The sequence below is a fragment of the Phalacrocorax aristotelis genome, unplaced genomic scaffold, assembly GCF_949628215.1.
Source record: "Phalacrocorax aristotelis unplaced genomic scaffold, bGulAri2.1 scaffold_85, whole genome shotgun sequence".
NCBI classification, from domain to species: Eukaryota; Metazoa; Chordata; class Aves; order Suliformes; family Phalacrocoracidae; genus Phalacrocorax; species Phalacrocorax aristotelis.
In genome coordinates this window covers 143,242-166,820 of record NW_027441196.1, presented here as the reverse complement: position 1 = coordinate 166,820, position 23,579 = coordinate 143,242, and the positions used below count along the sequence as shown (strand labels likewise).

The 23,579-nt window shown below is 46.5% G+C and overlaps 1 protein-coding gene across 1 annotated transcript; it reads left to right on the top strand.

Moving 5' to 3' along the window:
• Window positions 1-3,325: 3,325 nt before the first annotated feature.
• On the top strand, window positions 3,326-22,119 carry LOC142051034 (protein ELYS-like). Its single transcript, XM_075080248.1, has 23 exons — window positions 3,326-3,452; window positions 4,642-4,898; window positions 5,442-5,622; window positions 6,419-6,626; window positions 6,853-6,966; window positions 7,948-8,032; window positions 9,677-9,827; window positions 11,831-11,963; window positions 12,051-12,232; window positions 12,713-12,774; window positions 13,411-13,501; window positions 13,589-13,678; window positions 13,841-13,981; window positions 14,764-14,868; window positions 15,635-15,728; window positions 17,171-17,294; window positions 17,422-17,478; window positions 18,694-18,840; window positions 20,030-20,217; window positions 20,389-20,539; window positions 20,628-20,741; window positions 21,752-21,899; window positions 21,983-22,119. Exons 1-23 carry the CDS (start codon window positions 3,332-3,334, stop codon window positions 22,117-22,119), a joined length of 3,081 nt encoding a protein of 1,026 aa, XP_074936349.1. The 5' UTR covers window positions 3,326-3,331.
• Window positions 22,120-23,579: the final 1,460 nt, after the last annotated feature.

Below are 23,579 nucleotides of genomic sequence, written 5' to 3'. Positions count from 1 at the left end.
GCCTCTCCAGCTTCCCGAGCTCTGCCCGACAGGTATGAGTGGCAGCGCCAGGGACCCCTCTGCCCGCCCAGCTCCATCAGGGGTGATGCCCAGGTGCGATGGCAGAAGGAGGACCCGAGCCGTGCGTCAGTTGGCCAGAGTGAGTCGGCCAGCGTCAGTCGGCCAGCATCACCTGCCCGGACTCAGCTGGCTGGCATCAGTCAGTGTCAGCGTCTGTTGTTGGGAGTCAGTCAGGACTTAATCCTGTCGGCACCGCTGACCCCCCGTCTGGGGTGTGGGGCTGAGCGCGGTGGTTCAAGTGCCACCTTATGCCCATTAGTCGGGATGGTTGTGTCAGCCTTGGCTGGCAGCTGTCACCTGCGTTTGGGCACACGGTGCCGTGTCCTGCTCTGCTGAGGGCGGCTCCTCATTCCCTGCCTGCTTCAGCTCGTTTTCCTGCATCCACATGCCTGGGGTTTGCTGGTTTAAGGCAGTGAAACGAACTTAATCAGGCTTCCCTTAACTTTGTGTCTTCTGCCTAGTGAGCCGTCGGACGGAGCTTTGGAGGAAGAATGGTGACAAGCCTTTGCTGGTGGGGTGGTGTTTTACTTGCGTGGGGGAGAGAATACTTCAGTTGGTCGGAGCGAGTCCCCAAACCCCTGGGCCTGTCGCGTGGGCTGCCAACGTTTCCGCAGCTCCCCTCGCCGGGCGGCTGTTTGCAAGGGGTGTGTTTGAGCACTGGGGGTTCAGCAGCCGCCGGGCCCTGGCCCTGGGCAGCCTGCTCTGGGTGACCCTGCCTGCGCAGGGGCTGGACCAGCTGCCCCCAGGGATTCCGGAAGGCCTTTCTCTCCCTTGTGACTCCGTGACTCTGGAAGTGGTGCTGCGAGGGGCCAGCGCTGTGGGAGCACTGGGAACGTTGTCTTCCCTGGGCTCTGCCTCTGTCGGGACGGCTGCGTGTGCGCTCTGCCCTGAGACACTCGGCGCCTGCGCCCGTCTGTCCAGGTACGCCAAGCAGCGTGCAACAGAGCACACTTTCAGGAGTGACTTGAGGAGCTTTTGCTAGCTTAGCCACGTTAGAGAGGGACTGCAGCTCCTGCATGCAAGAGTAGTCGTGTTGGAGAATAACCATAGGAGGCAGCTGGGTAAAGTGGCTCCAGTTTCAAATGCTGATGTGTCTTGGCTTTGTTTGTTTCTCATTTAAAGGGATGAAATCTGTGGTCTGCATCAGATGCGGGATCAGGGCTGTTGGGATAGAGAGCTTAAATTGTGTCTTCTCACCTTTTGCTGTAGATCTGTGCATCATGGGGAGCTTGTGGAGCATCGGCGCAATAAGCCTGACTGACTGTAGAATTCTGATACAGACCATATCTGTTACGCAGTGGCTTTTTAGAAGAAAACTTTTGGTTTTGGTTTTGGACTGAATGCAGGTGTTTTGCTATGAGTGGGAAAGAAATGACCGAGTGGTACTGTGTCAAGCCTTGAGCTTTCCACCAGAGAAGAATTATTTCTGGTTTGGTGGGGAGTTTGGGGAGGTGAGTGGTTTGCTCTTAAGCTCCAATCTCCCCAGTTAGTTTAAATCCTTGAAATTTTACTTCCAATTTGTCTACACAAAGTTCTGTGCTCTTGGCCTGTCGCGGGAGGCAGCGGCAAAGGCAGGGTGACTCAGGGCGGCTCATGGAGAGCAGCAGGTTGAGAAGGTTTCTTGACTGCTCTTACCTGCCCTGCTGGAAGAGACTTGCTCACTCTTTTTCTTACAACTACCTTGCTACTAGTAGAATATATTCTATGAGTGATCATGAAGCACTTCCATCAAAATGTTGCCCTGTGCCTAGTGCAGGACCCTGACGGCCGCGTCCCGTGTGTCACGCGCTCGTGCTTTTCATGCTGGCAGAAGGTACTGGAACATATTCCCAAGCAGTTGCAGTGCCTATGGCTTGAAGTGCAGCCGATTCCACTGCCCGGCCTTCAGAGCATAACCTTTCTCCACAGCAGGCCCGTCTGTGTAACTTGTATTTCCTTGTCAGCGCTGCCCTTGAATGCCCTTGTGTTGCTCCCCGAGCCCGGGCTTCAGAGCGAGCTGTGACCTCCTGTGCTGGGAGGGACACAGGTTCCCAGTGCACGCTGGCAGGAGCGATCGTAGCCCTTTGTTTGCAGGAGAACACGTACGGCACAGACACCGCAACACGCCGTGTGAGCCCGTGTAAGCGCTGGCTGTACTGCTCCGTAGCACGGGGTAAGGGCTCGCGCTGACGCCTGCCTTGGCCAGCAGGTGGGACACCCAGGCACAGCGAGCTGCGTTTCATGTCTCCCTTTTGAGACGCCGTGAAGAAAGCAGTGCCATTTGAACGGGGTGATTAAATCTGCCTTGCCTTCGGGAGGCGTTTTCAGGAACCATTTCAGACCTTGCAAAGCACAGTTACCTGAAGGAGTTTGTCTTTCCACGTGTCGGAAATAGAGAAAGATTGATAAGACCTGAAGAGAAACCAGAGTGTATCTCTTATTAAGGCACCTGTTTAACCTTGTAAATCCCTTCAGCTTTTCAGTTTTTCCACAACAAAATCTCTCTTGATGTACAGAACCATGAACTCTTTGTGGAGCACCTCCAGAAGTGTGGGAAGTGTCTGAAAGGCCTAGAAATGTTTGTGAAATCCTGCAGAGGAGCGGTAAGGACAGGCAGTAGGAAGGAAAGGACTGGGATAAGGAATATGAGGCTTTAAGTGTAGAAAAAAAATCCATGCTGTGTTACGTTTCCATCATAAGTGTATGGAAAACTGCTGTGTAACTGATGAGCTATGAAAGTCTGTATTGCTTGTAACGTGAAAATATCAAGAGTACGTTTTGTGGAAGAGTTTAGAGAATGAAGGTCCTTACGAACGTTGTTCAAAATACACATGCCAAAAGTGAACAAGACACAAACGATGCATGAAATCTACTAGAAGTCAATGGACTATTAAGAATAAAGTATGAAATCAAGGAAAGGGACAAATGGAAACTTCTCCCTATTACTGAGAAGCTTTTGAAAAGATGATTTTTCTCAGATCGCATCGTACTAACCTGTGTGAGTAGACTTGACTTCAGTGTCCTGGGCTTTTTTCCCTGTTATTTATCTTGTCAATACCCCTGCGTCCCTTTTTGTTGGTGACCTCGTAGGCATCAGAAAAGCAAAGGATTCTTCTTTTGCTCTGCTGTGAGATCCAAATCTGCCCTCAGTGCCATTTTGTTCAGGAGAAGAGCTACAGGAGGTGGATGGGAGATTATTCACGGCAACCTGATGAAACATCTGTCAATCTCAAAAATGTCTATGGCTGTCAGAAGTCTCTTTTTGCATTTTTGTCTTTATTTAGAGTGAAGAATGCGAGACCTCGCGGCTCAGGTAACGAGCAGCCTGCTGCAGTTTCCCGAGGTGACCATTCAGGCTCTTGGGGAAGATGAGACCACCCGAGGTGCTGTGCTGCGCGGGCAGTTTTGCAGAGGTGAGCGTTTTCCTTGCAACTGGGCCTTGAAATTGGAGGTGACCTGAAGCACAGGGTCACAGTATCAGCTGTGTCAGGTTGGTGCTGCTCAGGTGCATCAGGTTTTGAGAGAACAGAAAGGATGAGCTATGAAAAAAACGATGACAAATGTTAACATTAAAACATTAGCAGAGTTAAACTTTGAAATGACAACAGCCTGCGCCAATCTTGAGCCATTAAAATAACAGGCGCAAGTCAGTGAGCCCTCCTCACTTGCTAATTGAATGAAGGGCAGTTTTCAAAAAAGTCCTAGTGTTGTTTTGGGCTGTATTTATTGGTACCATCATAACATCGCCTGCAGAAAGAGTTCCCCCACAGTGTTAGAGCAGCAGAGGGCCCTGCTTTTTTGTTGCTAGCCTGAATACAAACAGGAGGAAGGGGAAAGCCCTGGTAGGCGCTGCAGCCAGGTTTGCAGAGCATTTAATAGGATGCAGAGGAGTGTCCCGGGAGAGGTGCTGAGAGTGGCTGAGCAGATGAGGTAGCTGACTTTGTAGGTGATCTGAATGTAGAGCCGGGGGCCTGCCTGCGTGTCCGGGCATCTGCTGAGACCATGTAGAATCCCTCTACGTGACTGTAAGTGCAGTAACTGAGTTAATACTCCCTTTGTGTTGGAAGTAGTTCAGTGAAACTAAATGCGCTAAATTATCTGTGATCAGCGTGTGTGAAAGTTGAAATTGGCTCCCTCAGTGCCTATTTTGAGGTAGTTTCTTGTTGAAGTCCAAATCCCTGCCCAAAGTAGGCTTGTGTCAAGGAAAGTTAGTAAAGTAGAAAAGAATTGGCTGAGATTTGATCTATTTGAAGTATGCTTTAGGAGTTGTATTCCCATAGGTGTTTAGATGAATTCTGGCAAAACCAAGCTGAATATGGTATAAAGACAAGAGATCAATATATTGTAATCTTTATCCCAAACAAGCAGAACCCTTCAGTGCAGGAATGACAAGTACAAATGCAAAATCATAAGGTGGTTCATTTGAAGATGTATTGCTTGAGGGTTCAGTGGGTGATTTTCAATGACTGACCAGAATTCGGTAAGTCTGTCTCCCTCTGTGAGGCACCTCTGTTGAAGCAAAGGGGCAGTGACTGTGATTTTCCAGTTGTTTTCAATCGTCTCTTGGGAGTTGGCTTTAGCCAGCTTTCCCTGCTCTTCCAGGGAGAGGTGGCCTGGCCTGGCTGGCGTGTGGCCCTCAGCTGGAGGTCGTGAGCGCTGTGACGGGGGAGCGGCTCTCTGCACACCGTTTCAGTGGAGCCCGTGAGCAGCCGCCTCCCACCATCCGCGTGGTGAAGGAGGTCTCCTGGCAGACGGGAACGGGGCTGCTGGTTGGCTTGAGAGAAGCAGAGGGAAGTGTTCTCTGCCTGTACGACCCTGGAACATCCAGCGTGGTTACAGCAGTTGTTCTGCCAGGAAGGGTAGGTGCTTTTTAATGGGGGAAACGCTGTCAGGTGCTGCATAACGCTGTTTCAGGAGCAGCTTTGGAGCGTCTCTTTGTTAGGAAGTCTGTTTTCTCTATTGCGTCATCATACTGTCACTGCAGAGTGTCCAGTCGAGAGCGGCATGATGTAAAATGGTGGGCTTCACAGTACCATTATCCTTTGAGTTTACTGATAGTAAAACAAGTTTTCTGGTTTTATGGTAGAGCACGTAGTTACCTAATTCTCCACTTGCACAAAAAGGCTTTGAAAACTGCAGGAAATGGAAATTGGTAAGCTGTAATAATAGAGTGTGCCATTGCAGTCGATGTGAACTCAGTGAAATAACTGCAGGAATTCTAGTAAACGCAAGGCAGTAACGGATGTTTGTAGAGGGCTTTTTTTTTCCTTTCTTTCTTCTTGATATAACTGGAAACAATGCTGTGTTTTTAAGTCTTATATTCCTAATTCTGGCTTCAATTTTCAGTGATTTCTATTTAGCTTGTCAAACAGCTTAAATATTAACTTGTAGTTTTCCTGTAGGTAACTGCTATAGAGCCCATAACTAGTCCCGGAGGAGCCAGCGTGAGGCCTTGGCACCTACACCGGGCTCTGCAGTGGTTCTGTGGAGCGGCAGCGGTGGCAACAGATGTTGGTCATCTACTTGTGGTGGACCTTGGTTTGGATGATCCATCTTGCAGCCAGAGGGAAAATGAGCCATCGGGTAAGCTGCAGTTTCTAAACTTGAATTGAAAAGTAAGAAAACTTGTGTCTTTTAAATCAACAACATGCATCCCACTTTGAAGATTCTGCTGTGCAGACATTTATGACTGCTGATTACAGGTAGCAGTTTGACACTGTCTGGTCCTGAATGGATTAAAAATGGGAGTGGCTTTGTACTCCTTCTAAGGTTACAAATACCCCCTCCCACCAGGGTCCCTCTGTCACTGTGATTCTTGCCAGTGAGGAGTAGGAATCTGACCATCCGAGTCGGTGCAGCTGCCGGATAGGAAGGTGTATCGGACGTGCCCTATTTCTTGGGAATGTTCTTCTGCTTCTGTTCATTGGCTTGGGGCAAATTTTAGTTTTGTTTGTTTTTTTTTTTTAATCTAAATCCAACTTATCAAACCCCATCCATTTGGATGAAAGAAACCTCTAATTTGTGTATTTGGAGTGCATACTCTGTTTTGGCTCTTACACCAGTGGCTTCAAGAGTTGATGTCACTTCAAGGAGCTTCATCATGAGGCCCGAACTCCTGATGTGCAGAGTCCAGGAAGAATTTGTCTATGAAGGCTACACTTTTACCTGGTTTTGAAATACGACTGAGAATACCTGTCCAGACAGAGAGTTCTTATGTTCTCCGAATATGTACAAAATGGAAAGAGCAAACTAAGTGTTGCATCAATGGGTATTTTGCCTGGGACGGTAGAGTTAGTTTATACATGTTGTCACGTCAGTGTTTCAAATGCAACCTGAATGGCATAATGCATTCCTTTATTGTGTGGTTTTGTGCGTGTAGCTCTAGTAGTTGTCACCAGAATTGCTGCTGGAGTTCCACTAAGAAGAGAAATGGTGACCAGAGAAGGGAGACATCTCTGCTTTCAACTGCAAAGCCCTTCAGGAACAGCAATATCGACCCTGCGCTACATCAGCAGAAGCAACCAGCTCGCCGTGGGTTTTTCCGACGGCTGCCTGTCACTGTGGGATGTGAAAACTCTGCAGCGGGAGTAAGTCGGCCTTTGCACTTGGTCACGCCTGGAGGTGCAGGGCTCTCAAGGCTTTGCTCGAGGAGGAAGTCTGTTACTTCAAAGTGACCTTTTTCAGGAGTGGAATGGGAGGAGAAGCATGTCGGGTGCTCTTTGCTCGGAAGATGCTTCCACCCTAACACAAGCAGTTGGGGCCACTAGGCTCATCTTGTTTCTTTTTCTGTCTTTTTTTTTTTTAACCCTGTAGGCACCACTGTCAGCTTGAAGGAGGAAGGATTCCTGTCTACGCCATTATTCAAGAGCCTGAGAATGACCCTCGCAATTGTTGCTACTTGTGGGCTGTTCAGTCGACACAAGAAAGGTGAATAAAAACTTACTCTAAGCCATTGAATTAACTTTTTATATCTATCTGTTCACATACAGTTGACACACGTATATTTGTTGTGATTATTTAGCTGTGCAGGAGATTCTCTCAGGTGTGGAAGGTGTTGAGCTTACGGTGCAATTTTACAGGATTTAGCAGAGATGAAGAGGGACCTACTAGTTCCTCCCTGCTGCAAGGTGGCAAAGTGACAGTGGCTGTATTTTTGTGTTTGCATTCTTAAATGGCTGCCTTTGTTTCTTGATGACACAAGAAACATTCTCTTAATTCTTTATTCCTTATTCTTTCAATACCATGGTATTAAAAAAATACCATGAAAAGCAGTGGAGGCTGCAGCTCCAGAGCACTAACGGTGCCGATCCACCAGCCTGCTGCCCCTAAAGGAGGAGGTGACAGCATGGCCGGTTCCCGGGTGCCAGCTTGAGCCTTGGTGAGCCAGCTCAGCTCGCCTGGCAGGGAAGGTGTTCAGCAGCCAAGTCGGTGGTTTCCTGCTGGGCTAAGGACTGAAACAAGGGTGTGGAAGGTGCCGTGTGTGCAGGAGAGGGACTGGAGCTCTGGTGGGAAGGGAAGGGTGGAAAGATCTGCCCCTCTCAGCATCAGCAAGCTATTTACTCAGCTCGGCTGCTCGTAGAGTGGCAATCTTTTTCACTTTGACTGTAAAGCAGTTTTGCTTGAGAACTCTTCACTGTGAAGAGCTATTCCCAACCATTTTTAGTCCACATAACATGTTAAAGCTTTCAGACTGTGTGGTTAGCCTTTGCCCCAGAAGCTGTTAGTGTCCAAATGTCCTCCGTTGTGTTTTAGCGGCTAAATGTGACCAATTGTCATGCTTTGGGAAGGGCTGTTTTTCTTTTCAGCGAGACAGTGCTCTTCAGGAAACCTCAGCCTAGATCTAAGGAAAGGATAATGAGGACTATAAAGCAGCTTTGTAACCAAATGTCATAATTTATACCTTTTCAGTGAAGGCGATGCTCTGAGTTTACACCTGTTGCAGTTAGTGTTTGCTGCCAGAAGACGCTTGCCATCGGGACAAGTCCTGTATGAGGTAAGACTTGCACATCCGTGAACAGATGGAAAGAGTCCTTTTCTCTAAGGGAGTATCAGTGCAGTTGGCAGGGGTAATATTTATATGCTTGAAACCCTGGCAAAATCTCTTTGAGGGGAAAGTAACCTTAATTCAGAGCAATTCTTTCCTCTGATTTTGTTACTTTCTCTTGCGTATGCTCACTAGGTCCGGAATGAAACGGGTGGTTCTTGTATCGTGGTGCTCTGTTTTGATAGGGACTGTGCATTTTGATTTTTTGAATGACCTTACATTTTGACTTTTTTCCTTATGTAGAGGAGAGCTCCTTCCTCATCGGTAAATATTGCTTTTGACCAGGTAAAGGTGAGGAGTTGGGGAAAGGTGGTGTTTCTTTAAAACACATTCTCTCTCACGATGCCAAAGTATAAGTACCTTCAGGTGATTCAGTGTGTTCTAAACATGGATGTCTTCTCTTCCTCTTTGTTGATGTGCAGTTTTTAATGACATAAATATCCAGTGCTGTGGAGGAACAGAGCACCCTGATGGGGTTGTTCACGTACAAAAGGGCTTTCATTGCAGTTCACTTGTGCATCTCTTGTGGTGCTCTAAGCGCTGTGGCAAGTTGATAGGAGACAGTTTCATTAATTTTTCCCCAGTTTCAGTTTTGAACTTCTGCTTTCTTTTACCCTCTCTTAAAAACTGTTTGTAGCTACAGCCTTAGCTGTGGCAAAGACAAGACCTTGTCCTGTGTCCTTCTTTGGTAAAAAACCCCAGTTGTCTGTAGCCCTTCCTCTGGTGGCTACTTTGTTCTGTCTCCATACTTCAATGTTACACTGCGGGACCTTTTACTCTTTGGTGATTCCTTGCCTCGGTCATCTTATTTTCCTGAATACGATGTGAGGAGTGTCAGTTTTCAGCTCAGAAGGCTGAAGTGTTTCAGCAGCTTTTAAATATGGCTCTACTAGAACCTCCAGCTGACAGTCTTTAAAAAAGGGACACAAAGTGATAAAATAAGGCTGTTGTGTTTGTGGCCTGAGAAAGCTGTGGTGTAGTTAATGGAAGATGGAGGGATAGTTCACCCATTATCTCTGAGGAGGTGAGAGGAGGAGCTGGCAGGAGCTTATGTGGTTTGAGAGAAGGCTGTGAATCAGTAAGACGTTCTCATGGCTGCTCCCGAGGGATGTGCTTTCACTCTAGCGGTGTGTGCCTATAGATAATGCCTCGCAAGAGAGCTTTGGCTGCTGGAATGCCGTGACTTCTCTAACTTCTCTAATCAGTTCCGTAATCAAGTCACGGAGCAAAGCGCTTTGCATGCCTATGTATTGCATTATTTCAGATCTCTCTTTCTAGATAAATATGTAGGTTTGTGAAGAGATCTGGATGTTGCAAGGAATTCTGCAAAACACATTCAGAACCAATAATGGGAGGGAAATGCTCAGTTCTGAAAATGTGCAAAGCTTTTACGGCCAAACTTACCCATTACGGTTTGACACTTAGTTCTCTTGCATGTCAGGTGTAGTTTCTCTTTGCCATCAGATTAAGCGCCTGGGAGTGATACAGTACAATATGCAGGTTATATTAGATATAGACATTCTTTCATCCTTAGGTATAATGTCTGCTTTTATCTGAAAATGACCTTTCTCTCACCTGTGATTTTTTCCGCAGCGTTTGGCATCCTGTGTTGAAAAGTACAGTTTGGATCTGACGGGCGGAGCCTTTCCCTTGAGAGGGCAGGGCAGCAAGGCCAAGTTACTCAGCTGTCAGGCTGTAGAAACCTTTCCCACCCACGCAGCCAGAGAAGGCAGCGCTGATGAAGGTTTGTTCCTGATGTCCGTGTTTGGTGATTCTAAACGAAATGGTTTTGGAGTCCAAGCAATGAATGCTGTTCTATACCCACAGTCTGAAGGTCTTAAAAATCTATATAGACTAACTTCTTGGGCTTATTTCAAAGGAAAAACTGGGTGCTTGGGTTCTGTGGGACTTGCTAAGATAAACCCTATTTTTCCCTTCAATGCTTGCTGACATGCTGTAGCGATGTATGGTGGGGTCACCTCTATAACACTTGTCAGCGATTTTATTCCTCCAGCTCTCGTCTTTGAACAGCAAGATCATCCCCTCCATTGCTTAGGAATGTTCCCTGAACTTTCTTTTTTCCCCTCTTCAAACCTATGCCTGCATCTGCCTCCAGCTGGCGGCCGGTCACAAGTGGTGTTCCCCAGGGCTCGGTCCTGGGGCCAGATCTGTTTGATACCTTCCCCAACCATCTGGATGTGCCGGCAGTGTGCCCGGGTGGCCAGGAAGGCCAACAGCATCCTGGCTTGTATGAGAGATAGTGTGGCCAGCAGGAGTAGGGCAGTGATCGTCCCCCTCTACTCGGCGGTGGTGAGGCTGCACCTCGAATCCTGTGTTCAGTTTTGGGCCCCTCACTATGAGAAAGATACTGATATACAGAAAGATACTGATATACAGAAAGATACTGATATACAGAAAGATAACTGCCACAGCCTTTTGTCTGGGTGTGTGAATGCCCTTCCCTCTCTTCTTACTGGCCTTAACTTATGCCTGAGGTCACAAAGGAGGCACTGGCATGACTTTCTAGGCTAGTTGTGTTTATTAGCTTTGACTTAGTCCTGAAGAGGCAGCTTCCACCTCTTTTGTGGTGCCACCCTCTAACAACAGGGTGTCAAAACCTAATAAAAACACCTTTGGATTTTCTCCACTTGTGTCATGATTCTGGGGAGAGGGCCTTCTAAAAACTTGTCAAAACCAAACAACACACGCACCCCCCAAAAAAAACCAAACCAAACCCAACAAAACCAACAAAAAAGCCCCTTTTTATGAAGTGTGAGGCATGGAAAAATACTTGTAATTTTTCTGATGGACCCTAATTAGCTTTTGTCCAGAAACTATTCAGGTTGTAGGCCCACATGAGCTACCGTTGGATGTGGATTGAGGTTAGAAATGCAGCTGGCTTCTGATTTATGGAACTAATTGATATCTTCAAAGGCAGTTTCAGCGGCTCACACAAGCGAAAGGGCACAGAAGTTCACGATGAAACACAGTAAAGCGTGGGAGGCTCCCTAAGCAGCACTGATGAATTCAGCAGAGAACAGAGACCCATTTTGCCAAACGACCTGTCTCCTGGTTCCCTGCTCTGTCAGGGTAAAGGATGCACCACCCACTTTGCTCACATCTAGAGCATGCCTTCCCCAGAGGAGACAGACCGTCCCACTTCTTGAGAGAACCCGAGTGTAACATGGTCAATGTTTGATGTTAAACTCTTTGTTCCAATTTCCTGTTTGTTGGGTTTGGGGTTTTGTATTTGTTTTGTCTGATAATTGTGTTCTTTCATTCTGACTGTGCTGGAAAGGAGCTATTCGAAAAACTTGTAATTAAGTCAAATCTGGAAATTAATAATGCCAGCTGAGTGATCAAGTGTATACGACAAGTATTTGTATGCTTTCTAAAAGTAGCGAGGTATGTTTTCCTAGGGTCTTTTTTTGTTTTGGGATTCTTGTGGGGGTTTTTTTGCTAACCATCTTGATCCACTCTTACTGTATGGAAAACCTGATTAGCTGATAATTGTGTATTTGATTTGGCTTAGGATGGAGACAATTGGAACTCGAAAAGGGGGGCAGTATGACTGAAACCTATCACAGAGGTGTTTGCTACGGTGTAAATGTTTAAAATTATTCTTACTGAAGTGTTGCGTTTCATGAGTGATGTAGCAGAATGAAGCTAAAATAGAAAGGGGTGTTTTGAAAATGTCAGGTATATTGTATTTTCTCCCAATAAGACACAATGTCTTGTCTTTTACAGTCATATCTCCTGACGCCAGTGTCTCAGTCTTCAGCTGGCAAGTGAATACACGCAGCCAGGGAAAACCATCTACTTATTTGGGTGTATTTGACATTACTTGCTGGTATCAGGCTCAAATGCCACGCTCACTAAGGTAGATTTTGATGGAGTTGTTTTCAGTATCCCTCCCCATAATTCATTGGAAAGTCAGCGTTGAGCTTCTGCACTTGTTTTCTTTCAGGCCAGAAGAATCCCTTCAGGACTGCCCCTATTTTGCACTGTGGTCACTGGACGCTGTGACAAGCACGACTGCTCCAAACCTCCTTCTGGATGTTGTGGTGCAGGAGCGCAGCCTAAGCTGGAGAGTTCCTCCTTCTTATCCACACCCTGAGCTGTGTTTTCACCCAAGCACCTATAATTTTAGTAGGTATTTCACTGCTTGGAATAGTGATAAGCTTAAACCGAGCTCAGATGCCATTTATTGGTTCCCCTGTTCATTGGCTGTCACGCAAAACCCAAACCCAACCAAACCAAAACACCCCAACTCACCCCCCGCCCAACTCTGATCACATTGTACTGACAAAGCGTGTGCTATTGTGACACCATTCTGACAGTTGGCTGGGCCTGGGGGCTGGGTGCTTCTGTAACGCAGCCCATGACGTGGTGCTGGTGATCAGATAAAATGACTCTGGGCTGAAGCTCAAAGCGCAGCACCTCGATAGCCCCGGAGGTAAAATTTCTACACTCAGCCATTATTTTTCTAAAAAAAGGTTTTAAGTGCTCTGAGGAGGAGAACGGGTACTCAGTTGTACCTTTCCAGGGGCTGCTATGACAAAAATGTAAACTGGTCCTTCCATCACTGTGAGAGTATGGAACGTTGTCCAACGTTTGTTGTCTCTGCAGATGGCACGTGCTTGCTGAGCTCTGGAGTTGTTCATATGACGTGCAGCGGCTTCCAGAAGGAGGTGAGCTTTTACTGTGTCTTTATTGAGAATGTCAAGAGATGGACCTTTCCTAAGCTTTCCATGGCGCTGCTTTCAGTGTCAGAGGCCATTTTATGCTGCTCCTGCCCATCCACACGCGTAACTGCAATTGTACCCTGCCAGTTTTATGCAAATGGTGATGTTTGAGGTCCCCTCTTGGGAGTGTAAACCCACCGTTGCCTCCTGTTGAAGCACGATCAGGGCCTGAATGTCTAGAAAGGAAGGCAGCGCTGCTCTAGGAGCAGGAAGAGAAAGTCGGGGAAAGCTGTTCCTTCTCTCTCATCAATGAGTGCAACTGCCTGCGTGGTCCTGAGTTTGGGTTTTGATCCCTGATTACCTTGGAAAAAGAGGGCAGACTGGAGAAAAGGAAGCATCGTTCCCTCAGAACAACCTTCCCCCCGTCAGTTCCTCAAAGCATGAGGTTCCGTGCAGGAGGTTAGAATTAGCCTTTGGTAAGTTGTCATGTCAGAGGGAAAGTTTCCTGTGCTCCTCCCAGCAACAAGCAGCCCAGCCTGTGATGCCCGAGTGAGGGCACAGTTAGAAACAAGCACTTACTGTTGGTGGTTGGGATGTTGAAAGCAGGTGGGATTCTCCTTTTCTTTTGTCTGCTACGTTTAGGAGGAGCAGTTAGACGCGGTCTTGTCAGCTGCTGCCCGGACAGGTTCTGTAGGGCTTCTGAGCGGCTGCATTAAGCTTTGGACATCTAAAGGTAACACTTCTTGTGTGGTTTTTGTGTTGCATATTTTTTTAGTCTGGAATTCTTGATTCATTTCTTTTTTGTTCTCTTTTTTTGAAGAGCAGCCAAGTTCTGCTGCTAATGTAGAGTTTGCCCTTGACTGGACACGGAGCAGAGTGATCTATACAAAAGGCGCATTTGACCAAATCTGTGAGTACTAGTGCAGCCATGCTGCAAACCTAGAGTCATTCTTTCCAGCTGAGCTCAATCAGTGATCTGCTGGTAGATGGTCTTGCCTGCAGATCTGGAAGTGCACTTTGCGACTCTGAACTTGCTCTGCAGGCTGACGCTTTCATACTTGCTCTTGAAAAGGTGTTGTGCTGTTTGACGGCTCCTGCAGCTCCACTGACCCGCAGAGGTTACAGGCTCTTCAGCGCCGCCAGTTGCTTTTGAGCAACCTTAGCAGAGTCTTAAACTGCTTTCTAACAGCAGCCCACGAGCTGGCTGGAGAAGGTTTGTCACAGTATTTCTAACTCGGTGGTATGTTTTATTAAGATTTGGGATGATGCTGGGGCTGTAATTGTGGAAAGAGGAGCTGCTGTTGGTTTTGCTGATGGGCAGCAAGTCAGATGTAGTGGGGAGAAGGGGCTTAAATGGGAGGGGTTGGGGCTGCCACTTAACGCACGTTGAGTTCAGGGCAAGAGTTTGTTGTGGGGCTGGTGCGAGTGGGTGGGGAGGCTGCGTTCAGCAAGGAGCTGTGCAAGCACCCGGCTTGAAATTACAGCAGCGGGATGTGGCACTGTGACAAATACTCCCTTTGATTGTCAGCTAGCAGTGCGTAATTGCATGCAAATATTGGATTGGAAATGACTAAAAAAGGAAAGGAAGCATGAATGAGTGACGTGTGAAGTGAGTTGCATGAATTTCTGTAGCTGTTTCTATTACAAATTGTTCTTGGCATATGGAGGAGAAAAGAGAATATCCCTTTGCTAGAGGAAAAATCTCTGCTCTGTGAAAAACAGATGTCTTATCCATGAGTGGATTTAACTGTTCAGACTACTTTTTTTTATGTAACCTTTAGTGAATCTGCGTCTCTGTAGGGGTTGCTTGTGATTGTGGGTTTTTTCTTCAGAGAAGGACGTGTTACGGAGTGAAAAAAATGCAAAGGCAAAGATTTCTAGCCTGTTATTTTTCTACTTTCACTTTAGTGCAATGAGGGGAGTTTTATTAAAAAACAAAACAAAACAAAACAAAAGAAATTGCATACCAACAGTCCTCTTGAGCTTTTTTTACCTGTTTTGCAGACTTGACAAAGAAGCTGGCAGAAACCAGCCTCACAGCTTTGTATGCTCGAGTGGTCCTCTGGTTCTGTTGGTCCCGTCTCCTGCCCGAGGGCTCAGGTAAGCATAAACTGTCCTGCATTTGTAGCAGTAAGTGGCTCCTATGAACACCTGCCTAGCCGTGGTTCTGTCAGTGCTTCATCAATACCAAGCCGTGCCGGTTCAGTGACAGCAGATGCTGAAGTTATGCTGCTGAAATTGAGGTTTTACTGGGTTTTTTTCAACTACATCGTGTAGAATGATGCCAAGTTTCTTTCCGGGATGTTTCTCAGAAACAGCACTAAGCCTCTGAGTGAAGGAGTTGCTCATGCCCACAGCTTGAAATACTTGAGATTTTAAACAAGTAACTCTTAAAGCACCGACACTGGAATGCTTGATTTTACAGTAAAAGCATGGCCTGCATGTTTTGATCTTTTTACTGATTGTTTGGGGAAAAAATACACCTTGGAAATAGTTCATCATTTGGATGGGTTATAAATTCTGTTGTCAGCCTTAATTGCCTTACGCATGCTCACGTGACATGTTTAAACACCCATTCCCTTTGAGAATTGGGTTTTTTTCTTTATAGTGAACTTCAGCTGACACTACATGTTCTGGATGCGACCTCAGCTGTAAACTTGAAATGGCGCTTGGGACAAGAAGGAGTTGACTCCTGTGTCTTCGGTCTCTTTTAGCAAAGGCAGAAGGAGGATTGGCTTCTTTCAAAGTCGGAGGCTGGCCTGTGATTTTGATGCTCAGCTTCTGTGTTGTGTCTTTTTTAGTCAAAAACTGTAGGTTGAAAATGTGGTATTCCCTCTTTAACTTACTTCTTATTTATTGCCTGTAGGTGATGATATGAGTTTCTCTAGACCTTTCTACAATTATCCTCTGATTCAGAGCTACTACGCGGGTCATCGACAGAAACTGGAGCGTTTATCAAGGTAAGACGTGCAGGAAAGCTCTAGAACAGTTCCACTGCAAATTCAGAAGCGGCAGCGAGTGGCTTTTCCATCAACAGCTGCATTTGCTACGCTTCATGCATTTGCCGGCAACAGCCCTGACTTCAGTGATGCGCGTGTTCTGCAGAACACAGAGGTTACTTTCCTGGGTTAAAACGTTGATATATACCTCTGCTTAGTGCCCTTTGTTGGTATCATCGTTTCTTTGAAGCGCACGTAATTCACTGGCTATTCTGTGTGATTTGTGACTACTGGAAAAGGGCATGTGATGAGGACAGGGTCAGTCACGGCCAGGTCAGCAAGGCACGGCCTTTGCAGAGCAATTGTTCTGGACACAGAAGAAAGCATGTTTTAAAAACCAAAAATAATCTCTCTCCTTGACGAGTAGTAGATGGCGATAAGGGGATTGGCCCAAATCTCCTACTCCCAAGCACCGCGGTGTCCTTGAAGGAGATGGGCAGAGGTCCACGCAGCTGGCACAGCCAGCGCGCTCCTGGCGACTGGATAAAAGTGCCTTCCTCATGGGAACTCCCTTTCCTGGACTGGCTCCCTGGCATACAGGTGATGTGCCTTGGGTTAGGTGAGAGCAGATTTTAATTTGGCACCTGTACTGTAACTAAAGCAAGTCCTAAAGAAGCTCAGGCTGTGGCACCGTGAACAAGGTGCTGCAGGAGGAGTCCAGGTGGAAGCTGCTCTATGTCAGGCGTTGGCTTTCAAGCTCCTCTTCCTGAGGTTCCTTCTGAGGTAACTCTCGTACAGGCTCACGGGCTCCTTAGAAGCACCACCTCCAGCGTGCTGCTTCTGCTCGTCCTCCTCGGGAAATGAAAGGCTGGCGTCGCAGCCCGCAGGAGCCTGCGATGGGCTTCTGAGGAATGCAGTGTTTAACAGGCCAGCCCTCCGTCACTGTGATGGCATGTGCAGAGGCACAAACGTGCTGCTTCAGGTGGTACCAGAATTCAGCTGTGGGCTCAGCTTTGTGACCGTGACTGTTTTTCAGTAACAGAAGCGAGGTGCTGAGAACAAAGCCGGACATTTCCGTGCTGTGGTCTCACCGCTGTGTGTGGGAACAGTCCCGCTGGAGGCGTGAGATTTGGGGTAGCTTTGCTCACGCTGCCTTTGTATTACAAGTAATGCGACAAAAAAGAAAAACTGAAAACTGCAACTTTCCCCTTAATAAGGGAGCTTCTAGGATTCCTATTTGGAACTCCTTTAATAGCTCACTATGATCTAATGAACACCTTTCATCTGACTCAGAAATTTCTTTCCAGTCTCATTCAAATCACGATCATGCCTGTGTCTGTTTGTTCCTTTCTTGGACTCGTGGGAGCTTTTGCTGGGTTTGTTTTGGCTGGAGGAAATCTGTGACACCGCGAGGCTGGAATTAGTGTTTTCCTCTGTCAAATCCTCGCTACGTTTTGTTCCAGAGGCAAATGGGACTCTGACTGCCTGACGGTCGATGGGATGGTTTCCCAGTTGGGAGACCAAGTTGAGGAGATGTGGCAGAGAGAGGAAGGAGGAACTGGGAAATACCCACCTCCTAGTTTACGGGTGAGTGTTGTGTTCCCTGAAAACAACCACCACCACCACAGACCCCAGCCCCAGCCCAGCCCTCCCCCAAAGCCAATGATTTCTCAAAGAGAGGAGTTTTTAAAAACCTTTTCCCTTTTCATTCCAGGCACTGCTGGAGCTCTATTTGCTAGAAGGCGTTGAAGAAAGCCACAAACATGCAATTGTATCCCTTGGAGTTATTTCTGTCACACCTCCAGTATACGCACATCAGTGGTCTGAAATGTCTGTCACCTACGCGTTCGATGCATTTTCTAATTTATGCTTCAAACACAGTGCAAGGGAAAACATGTAGTTTAGAATGAAGGCACGGAAGGAAGCACTGATTATTTGTTTGTACTGTGGATTGTTTAGGAATTTTTAAAATGTTTTGTTGCAAAGTCTTTTCTGATATCAGAAAACAGGTTTACTAAGCAATGTTAAAAGTAGAAAGCTCCCTTAGATTTTCTCAAAATGTAAACTGTTTTTCATTTTTGAAGCACCCATACCTGTAGCAAACGGCTGCTTCCTCGAGCGATGCACTAGAATGTGCTGCTTCAGAGCAAAAGGATTTCTGACAGCGGTTTACCAGGACCTGATTTTGCTGAAATCATCCATTTTCCAGCACAGCTAAGAGGGCTTGCTTTTGTGCTGTTACAAGTGCGGGCACACAGAATAATAAAGAGAGAGAGAAGAGAAAAGCCACTGGGCAGAAACTGAAGTTTTAAGCTGCCAAAATGCGCTGCGTTGCTTTGGTTGTTTGTTGCCTGACCCGAGAGGGGAGCCTAGAGAGCAGGGGCTTTAAAAGCTGTTGCACCCCGGAGCTCTCTGATGAGAATACACCCCCCAAAACAGCTGTCAGAAAGAGAAAAGGACACTGCCGATGAATGATCCAGGTACTGGTTCAAATCCAGTTTTAATCATTCAGAGCTAAGCTGTGCTGTAAGGACACCCTAATTTCAGTTGTTTCATATACGCTGGAAAGGAGGGAAGAAACCAACTGTAGAATTTGTTTGCTTTAATAATCAAGCATTGGCCGTTCACGTGTTTTGAATGTCCAGCTGGTGGCTCCAGTGACTAAAGAGGGAGCCTGAGTTTCCAACGGAACTGTTTAAATATCGAAAGGCAACCTTTCTGAATGCCTTAGAGAAATCAGAGAGTCTGTCTTTCTGGTTATTTATTCGGAATGCAATTTTGTTGTTAGGGCCTGGCTACCTTCAGGTTGCAACAGCATAAAATGGCAAGACTAATACATGAGTATTTTCTGCGTCCTACCACTATGATATTCTTATTTCCTTTTATTATTTATTCCTATTATATTAATCATAGGAATAATATTATTTCCTGTGATAAATTGTTGGTCTTGCAAATTTATTAGCCTTAATTAGATACTTGATATCAGACAATTTACTTGCTGCTGGACATCATACATTCCTTTCCGAACAAAACAGAAGCTTCCGTCGACTCCTTCGCAGCTGCCTTTGCCATCCCTTCGGGCCTTGTTAAGCTTATTCAAGGATTTTGGCTTCTAGACCACAAGGACTATGAAGTAAGCATGTGACAGTTTAGTTAGGCATACGTTGTAGTACAAGGCTATGATCTAGCAAATGACTTTAAAAACCTGGTGCTTAGCTAATAACAGGTGATAAAACATGGGAAGCTTTTTTTGTAATCCTGCTCCAGCAGCACCTTCAGGAATACGTGATGATCTGCAGTTTGGTTTTAATTACGTTGACAGGAAATGGATTAAGACAATGAAGAAGTCAACGTTAATGCTTGACGTGTGACTTGCCAAAGCCGTCTGTTCAGGTTGTTCTCAGCAGAGCAGTCAAGCACTTTCTCAAAAGCAGTGGTTTGGGTACTTTAAATAGTCAAATGACCATCCTAGCAGCAAGATTTGAGACAGAAGACCGCCAAAGTGACTCTTCAATCTAATTCATGTTCCTTCTGATGCTGAAGGTTGCTCTTTGTCTGTCACAATTTTAATACAACCTGTCTGGGAGAATAACTTGTATTTATAAGAAGTGATGTTTGCCTATGGGGATTTGGTTACCCTAGCCGAGTGTGAATCACTCCTTTTAAAAAACTCTGTTTTTTTTCTGTATGGCTAACTGATTTTTTTTTTCTGCAAATAGTAAAGAATTTATATTTACCTGTCCGGTATCAAGGACATTCACCCTTACTGAAGAAACTTTTGAACAGTTTTGTTGTGTGCTTGTGTGTCCAGTTCCGGTCCCCTCTATACAAAGAGGATGTGGCCAGGCTGGAAGGGGTCCAGAGAGGGGCCACCAGGATGATCAGAGGACTGGGAAGCTGCCATACGAGGATGGGCTGGGAGAGCTGGGTTTGTTCAGCCTTGAGAAAAGGAGGCTCAGAGGGGATCTCATCCCCGTGTACCAGGACTTCAGGGGCAGCTACAAAGAAGATGGAGACTCCCTTTTTACACAGAGTCCCATGGAGAGGACAAGGGGGAATGGACACAAGTTGCTCTTGGGGAGATTCCAATTGGCCACCAGAGGGAAATTTTTCGCACTGAGGACAGTCACCATTGGAATAATCTCCCCAGGGAGGTGGTTGACTCGGCCACGTTGGACACCGTCAAGAGTCGTCTGGACAGGGTACTGGGCCATCTTGTCTAGACTGGGCTCTTCCCAGAAAGGTTGGGCTAGATGATCGCTGAGGTCCCTTCCAACCTGGGATTCTGTGATCTTAGTAAACCTGATCTCCCCCTTCTGCAGAATTCCCTGGCCCTGCTCTTTCACCCAGCTACAACCAAACCTGTGTCGTGGCAACACGTGAGAATTCTTGGGTCCCTCATGTGCCAAGGACAGCATAGGCGAGCCCTCAGATACATGCAGGTGATGAAGCCACCGTTCTCAAGCAGTTGTGAAGAGCGGCTTTTCCTCACTGTGCTGTTGTCCAACAGGTAAAGAAATATATGCCACCGTTTTGGCATTGAAATACTGTGAAAGGTGGAGAACAAACACTAGAAATCACAATCCCCTAAATTTCCTTTAAACTTTGAGCACAATAATTGTGGTGCATCTTTTTAGTTATACTATTAATACGCCTTTACATCTCAAAAAATTAACTACAGGTGCATGGCAGAGGCTTGGGGTCTGCTGCAGGAAGACGCCGCTCAGTTAAAGGAGGAAGAGCTATTAAAAGATATGTATGACATCTGTCGGGAGATGGGACTAGTGGGAGACTTCCTGAAGCTGCCTTTCACAGACTCTGAACAAGGAAGTGTGGGCAAGAGGAAAATCTGAATCCCTTCTTTGCCAAGAGAAGAGGCAGGATCATCATATATGTTTTAAAATGTGTTATTTCTCGTAGAAGTGTTTGGAGAAATTTTTAGAGAGTCATGAAATTCTTTTAGTCCAGCACCTGCAGCGTGCCAACTGTACGGCAGCAGCACGGCTGAACCAGGCGATGAACGTTCATCTCATGGTAAGCGTAAAAGTCCTGCCAAGTGTGCCAGTTTCTCTCAGGGGTTACTGACCGGTTTAACAGCGCTCAGTAAGAATCCTGCTTTCTTTATCACACCCTTCTTTGAAATACTTGTAGTAAGCCTCTGCACCTTACATTACAGCTGAACCTAAAAGCTGAACAAAATGTGTCACTACTCCAAAGCTGCCCCGTGCAGTTGGAAATTCCGTGTTCCAGGCTGTTGTTGACTCCACTTCAAACAGTTTGCGTCCGAGGATTAAATAAGTATCTTTCCTGTCAGCCACTCCTACCATTCAGATATTCAGCGACGTACGTTATGTAGGGTTCGGATGATTGGAAGTTGTTTGGGTCACTGTGGAATGAAGAGTGTGTTGTGTGTCATCTCTGGTATCTTGCACGCAGCTCTGGGTGCCAACCCACAGGCAACATTTACATTACGGGTTGTTCTTTTTATTATTTCCTCAAGTTATAGCGTGAGGTCTGCAATTCCACAGCTTTCATTTTACCACTTTTAGGACCAAAATTCTTACCTAACTTCTGTATCTCAAAATAGGCAGGTCAAATTTTGTGTTATGGGAACTTCTGTGGTGGTTCTGTGATCCATGTGCTGTTTTCTGGAACCATAGTTCTCCAGGGAAGCAAACTTACCCAGGTGGCTTTGGAAGGTTTAGGTCCTGCATTTGAAAGCTTCCATCCAGGGGGATGGGGAGTGTAGGTAGCTTTCTCTTCCTCGTTTTAATCCTCACTTCCTTTTGTCCAAAGTAACCCGCCGTTGCCCTGGAGATTCAGTCACCTGGGACAGCGGCGTTTCAGGAAAAACAAGGGAAAGGCTGCTGTTTTGTCAGCCACGTGAAACTTGTGGGTGCTGACGAGCGTGTCAGAATCAGGTTCTGCAGAGTGCGGGAATGGTTTTAAGTTATAGCTGTAGGTTCTGTTGTTATTCCAGTCTTCCTTCGGCTTGGCTAAAAATACCGGGTGAAACTTCTTGCTTTACGCTTTTTGTTCATCAGAACGATCGTGCTCCTCGCTGGAGACAGAGAGCAGTTGCCAGAAATTCTCTCTCAGGCCAACACGGCAAGACCCTTCCTAGAGGTCCGAGGCAGCTGGCTGCAGGGAGAGCCAAGCCTTCCCGTCTGCCTTCATCCGGACCAAGAGGAGGTAATTTTGGGGGGGAACATAACGCACAACTAACCATCGCTTTGATTGCACAAGGCTGATCGTTTTTCCCTCGTGCTTTACAGCCGCAAGACCAAAGCCATTCTCATCAGTAACAAAACCAGCTAATGCAGGATATGTGGATCCAAGAGCACCTTTCAGCAGTCGTGTATTGGCCAAAGGTAGGGAGTTATGGGTAGGAAACGAGCAGAAACCCAGTTGAGAGCGAGTTTTTTCTGTTATGATAATGTTTGTTATGCAAAATTCATATATTTACGTTATGGTAAATATGTTTAGAGAATTTAAGAGAGCTGAAACTAAAACAATGATTAGCATCAAGCTATTGGTGTACACATCTTGATAGACTTGATTGTGTGATCAAACAGTAATCTCTTCCCACTTGCTGACATCTTTCTGCTTTGTTTCTGCCTCTTTCACTTAAAAATAGGCAGAACGATAAAGAGCAGGAAAGAGGCCAGTAGCTGTCAGATGAGTTTCCTACAGGTGGTAGGGCCAAATCAACCTCAGTTCTGGTATATTTGGACTTGAGGGCAATGAAGGTCAGTTACTGTCCTTCTCTGCTGTCCTTTTGTCATGAGAAAAGACCAAGACCTTGGACAGATCGTACTACAAGGACATGCCCAGCATGCAAATAAGGCCGCAGATAACTAAGTAGTTTAATCCCCCATCAGAACCCCTTCTCATGGAAGATGACTCTCAAGGTTGTCAGCGCACTCCATTTATTTGCTGCAATTCATCCCTTCCCATGTAACCAACCATAACTAGCTTGTGGTGGGGAAGAAGTAAGCTCCAGGCAGAAGCCAGTCCATAGTCTCTTGTGAGTTGTTAGGCAATGCTTGTAACCTCTTAGTCTAGGCCAGTCGGAAAATGCTATGAAATAATAGAATTTCACATAGTAAGGTAGCATTTGTTTCTTACGTTGCTGGTACTTTTGTCTTCTGTGCAAAACTTGCAGGTTTCCATCGCAGGAATGCTGTTCTCACCAAAGCAGTCACGATAATGAGTGCCTTTGGCTGCTCGGAGAGAAATGTTCTGCGGTTCCTTTTGAATGACATCTGTTCCTCAAATAAAAAGCGTTTCCCAATGCACTGTGCTGTGTGGGTGACCCATACGTGAGGTAGAGGGAAAAATGCAGGTGACGGTTCCTGATGTGCCTGTTGGTTCAGGTCACCCACTCCTGGGCTGTGCATCACCCGGCGTGGTTCAAGAGCAGGCTTATCCCACAGCAGCCATCGGTGTGGTGTGCCTTGCTCTTGAACTGGGTTTAAACGCAGACCAGACGATGAATTATTAGTGAAAGCCTGATTGCTGGTAGTTTGATACTATGGCTGTAATTTGAATACAGACAGAGAGAAGGATGCAGGAAGGAGGTGTGTGACTTCTGTGAACACCGACAGCACAAGCGTGTGTGACCCTAGGAATCCAGGGCACAGGAAAGCCTTTGCTTCTGATCCAGCCTATTGGCCTCAGAGGAGCTTCCTAAAGGACGAGAACGGCATGCTCGTCTCCGCAGGATCCCGCAGTTCTGTGGGCCAGGTAAGCCTTGAGTCAAAGAACCAGCTGGAAGCAGCTGTCACTAATACGCAGCTGGAGGCCGGTCAGTTCCTTTATCTCCTGTTACTAACACTCATGTCAGCGTAACGCAAAAGACCGGCATTTATC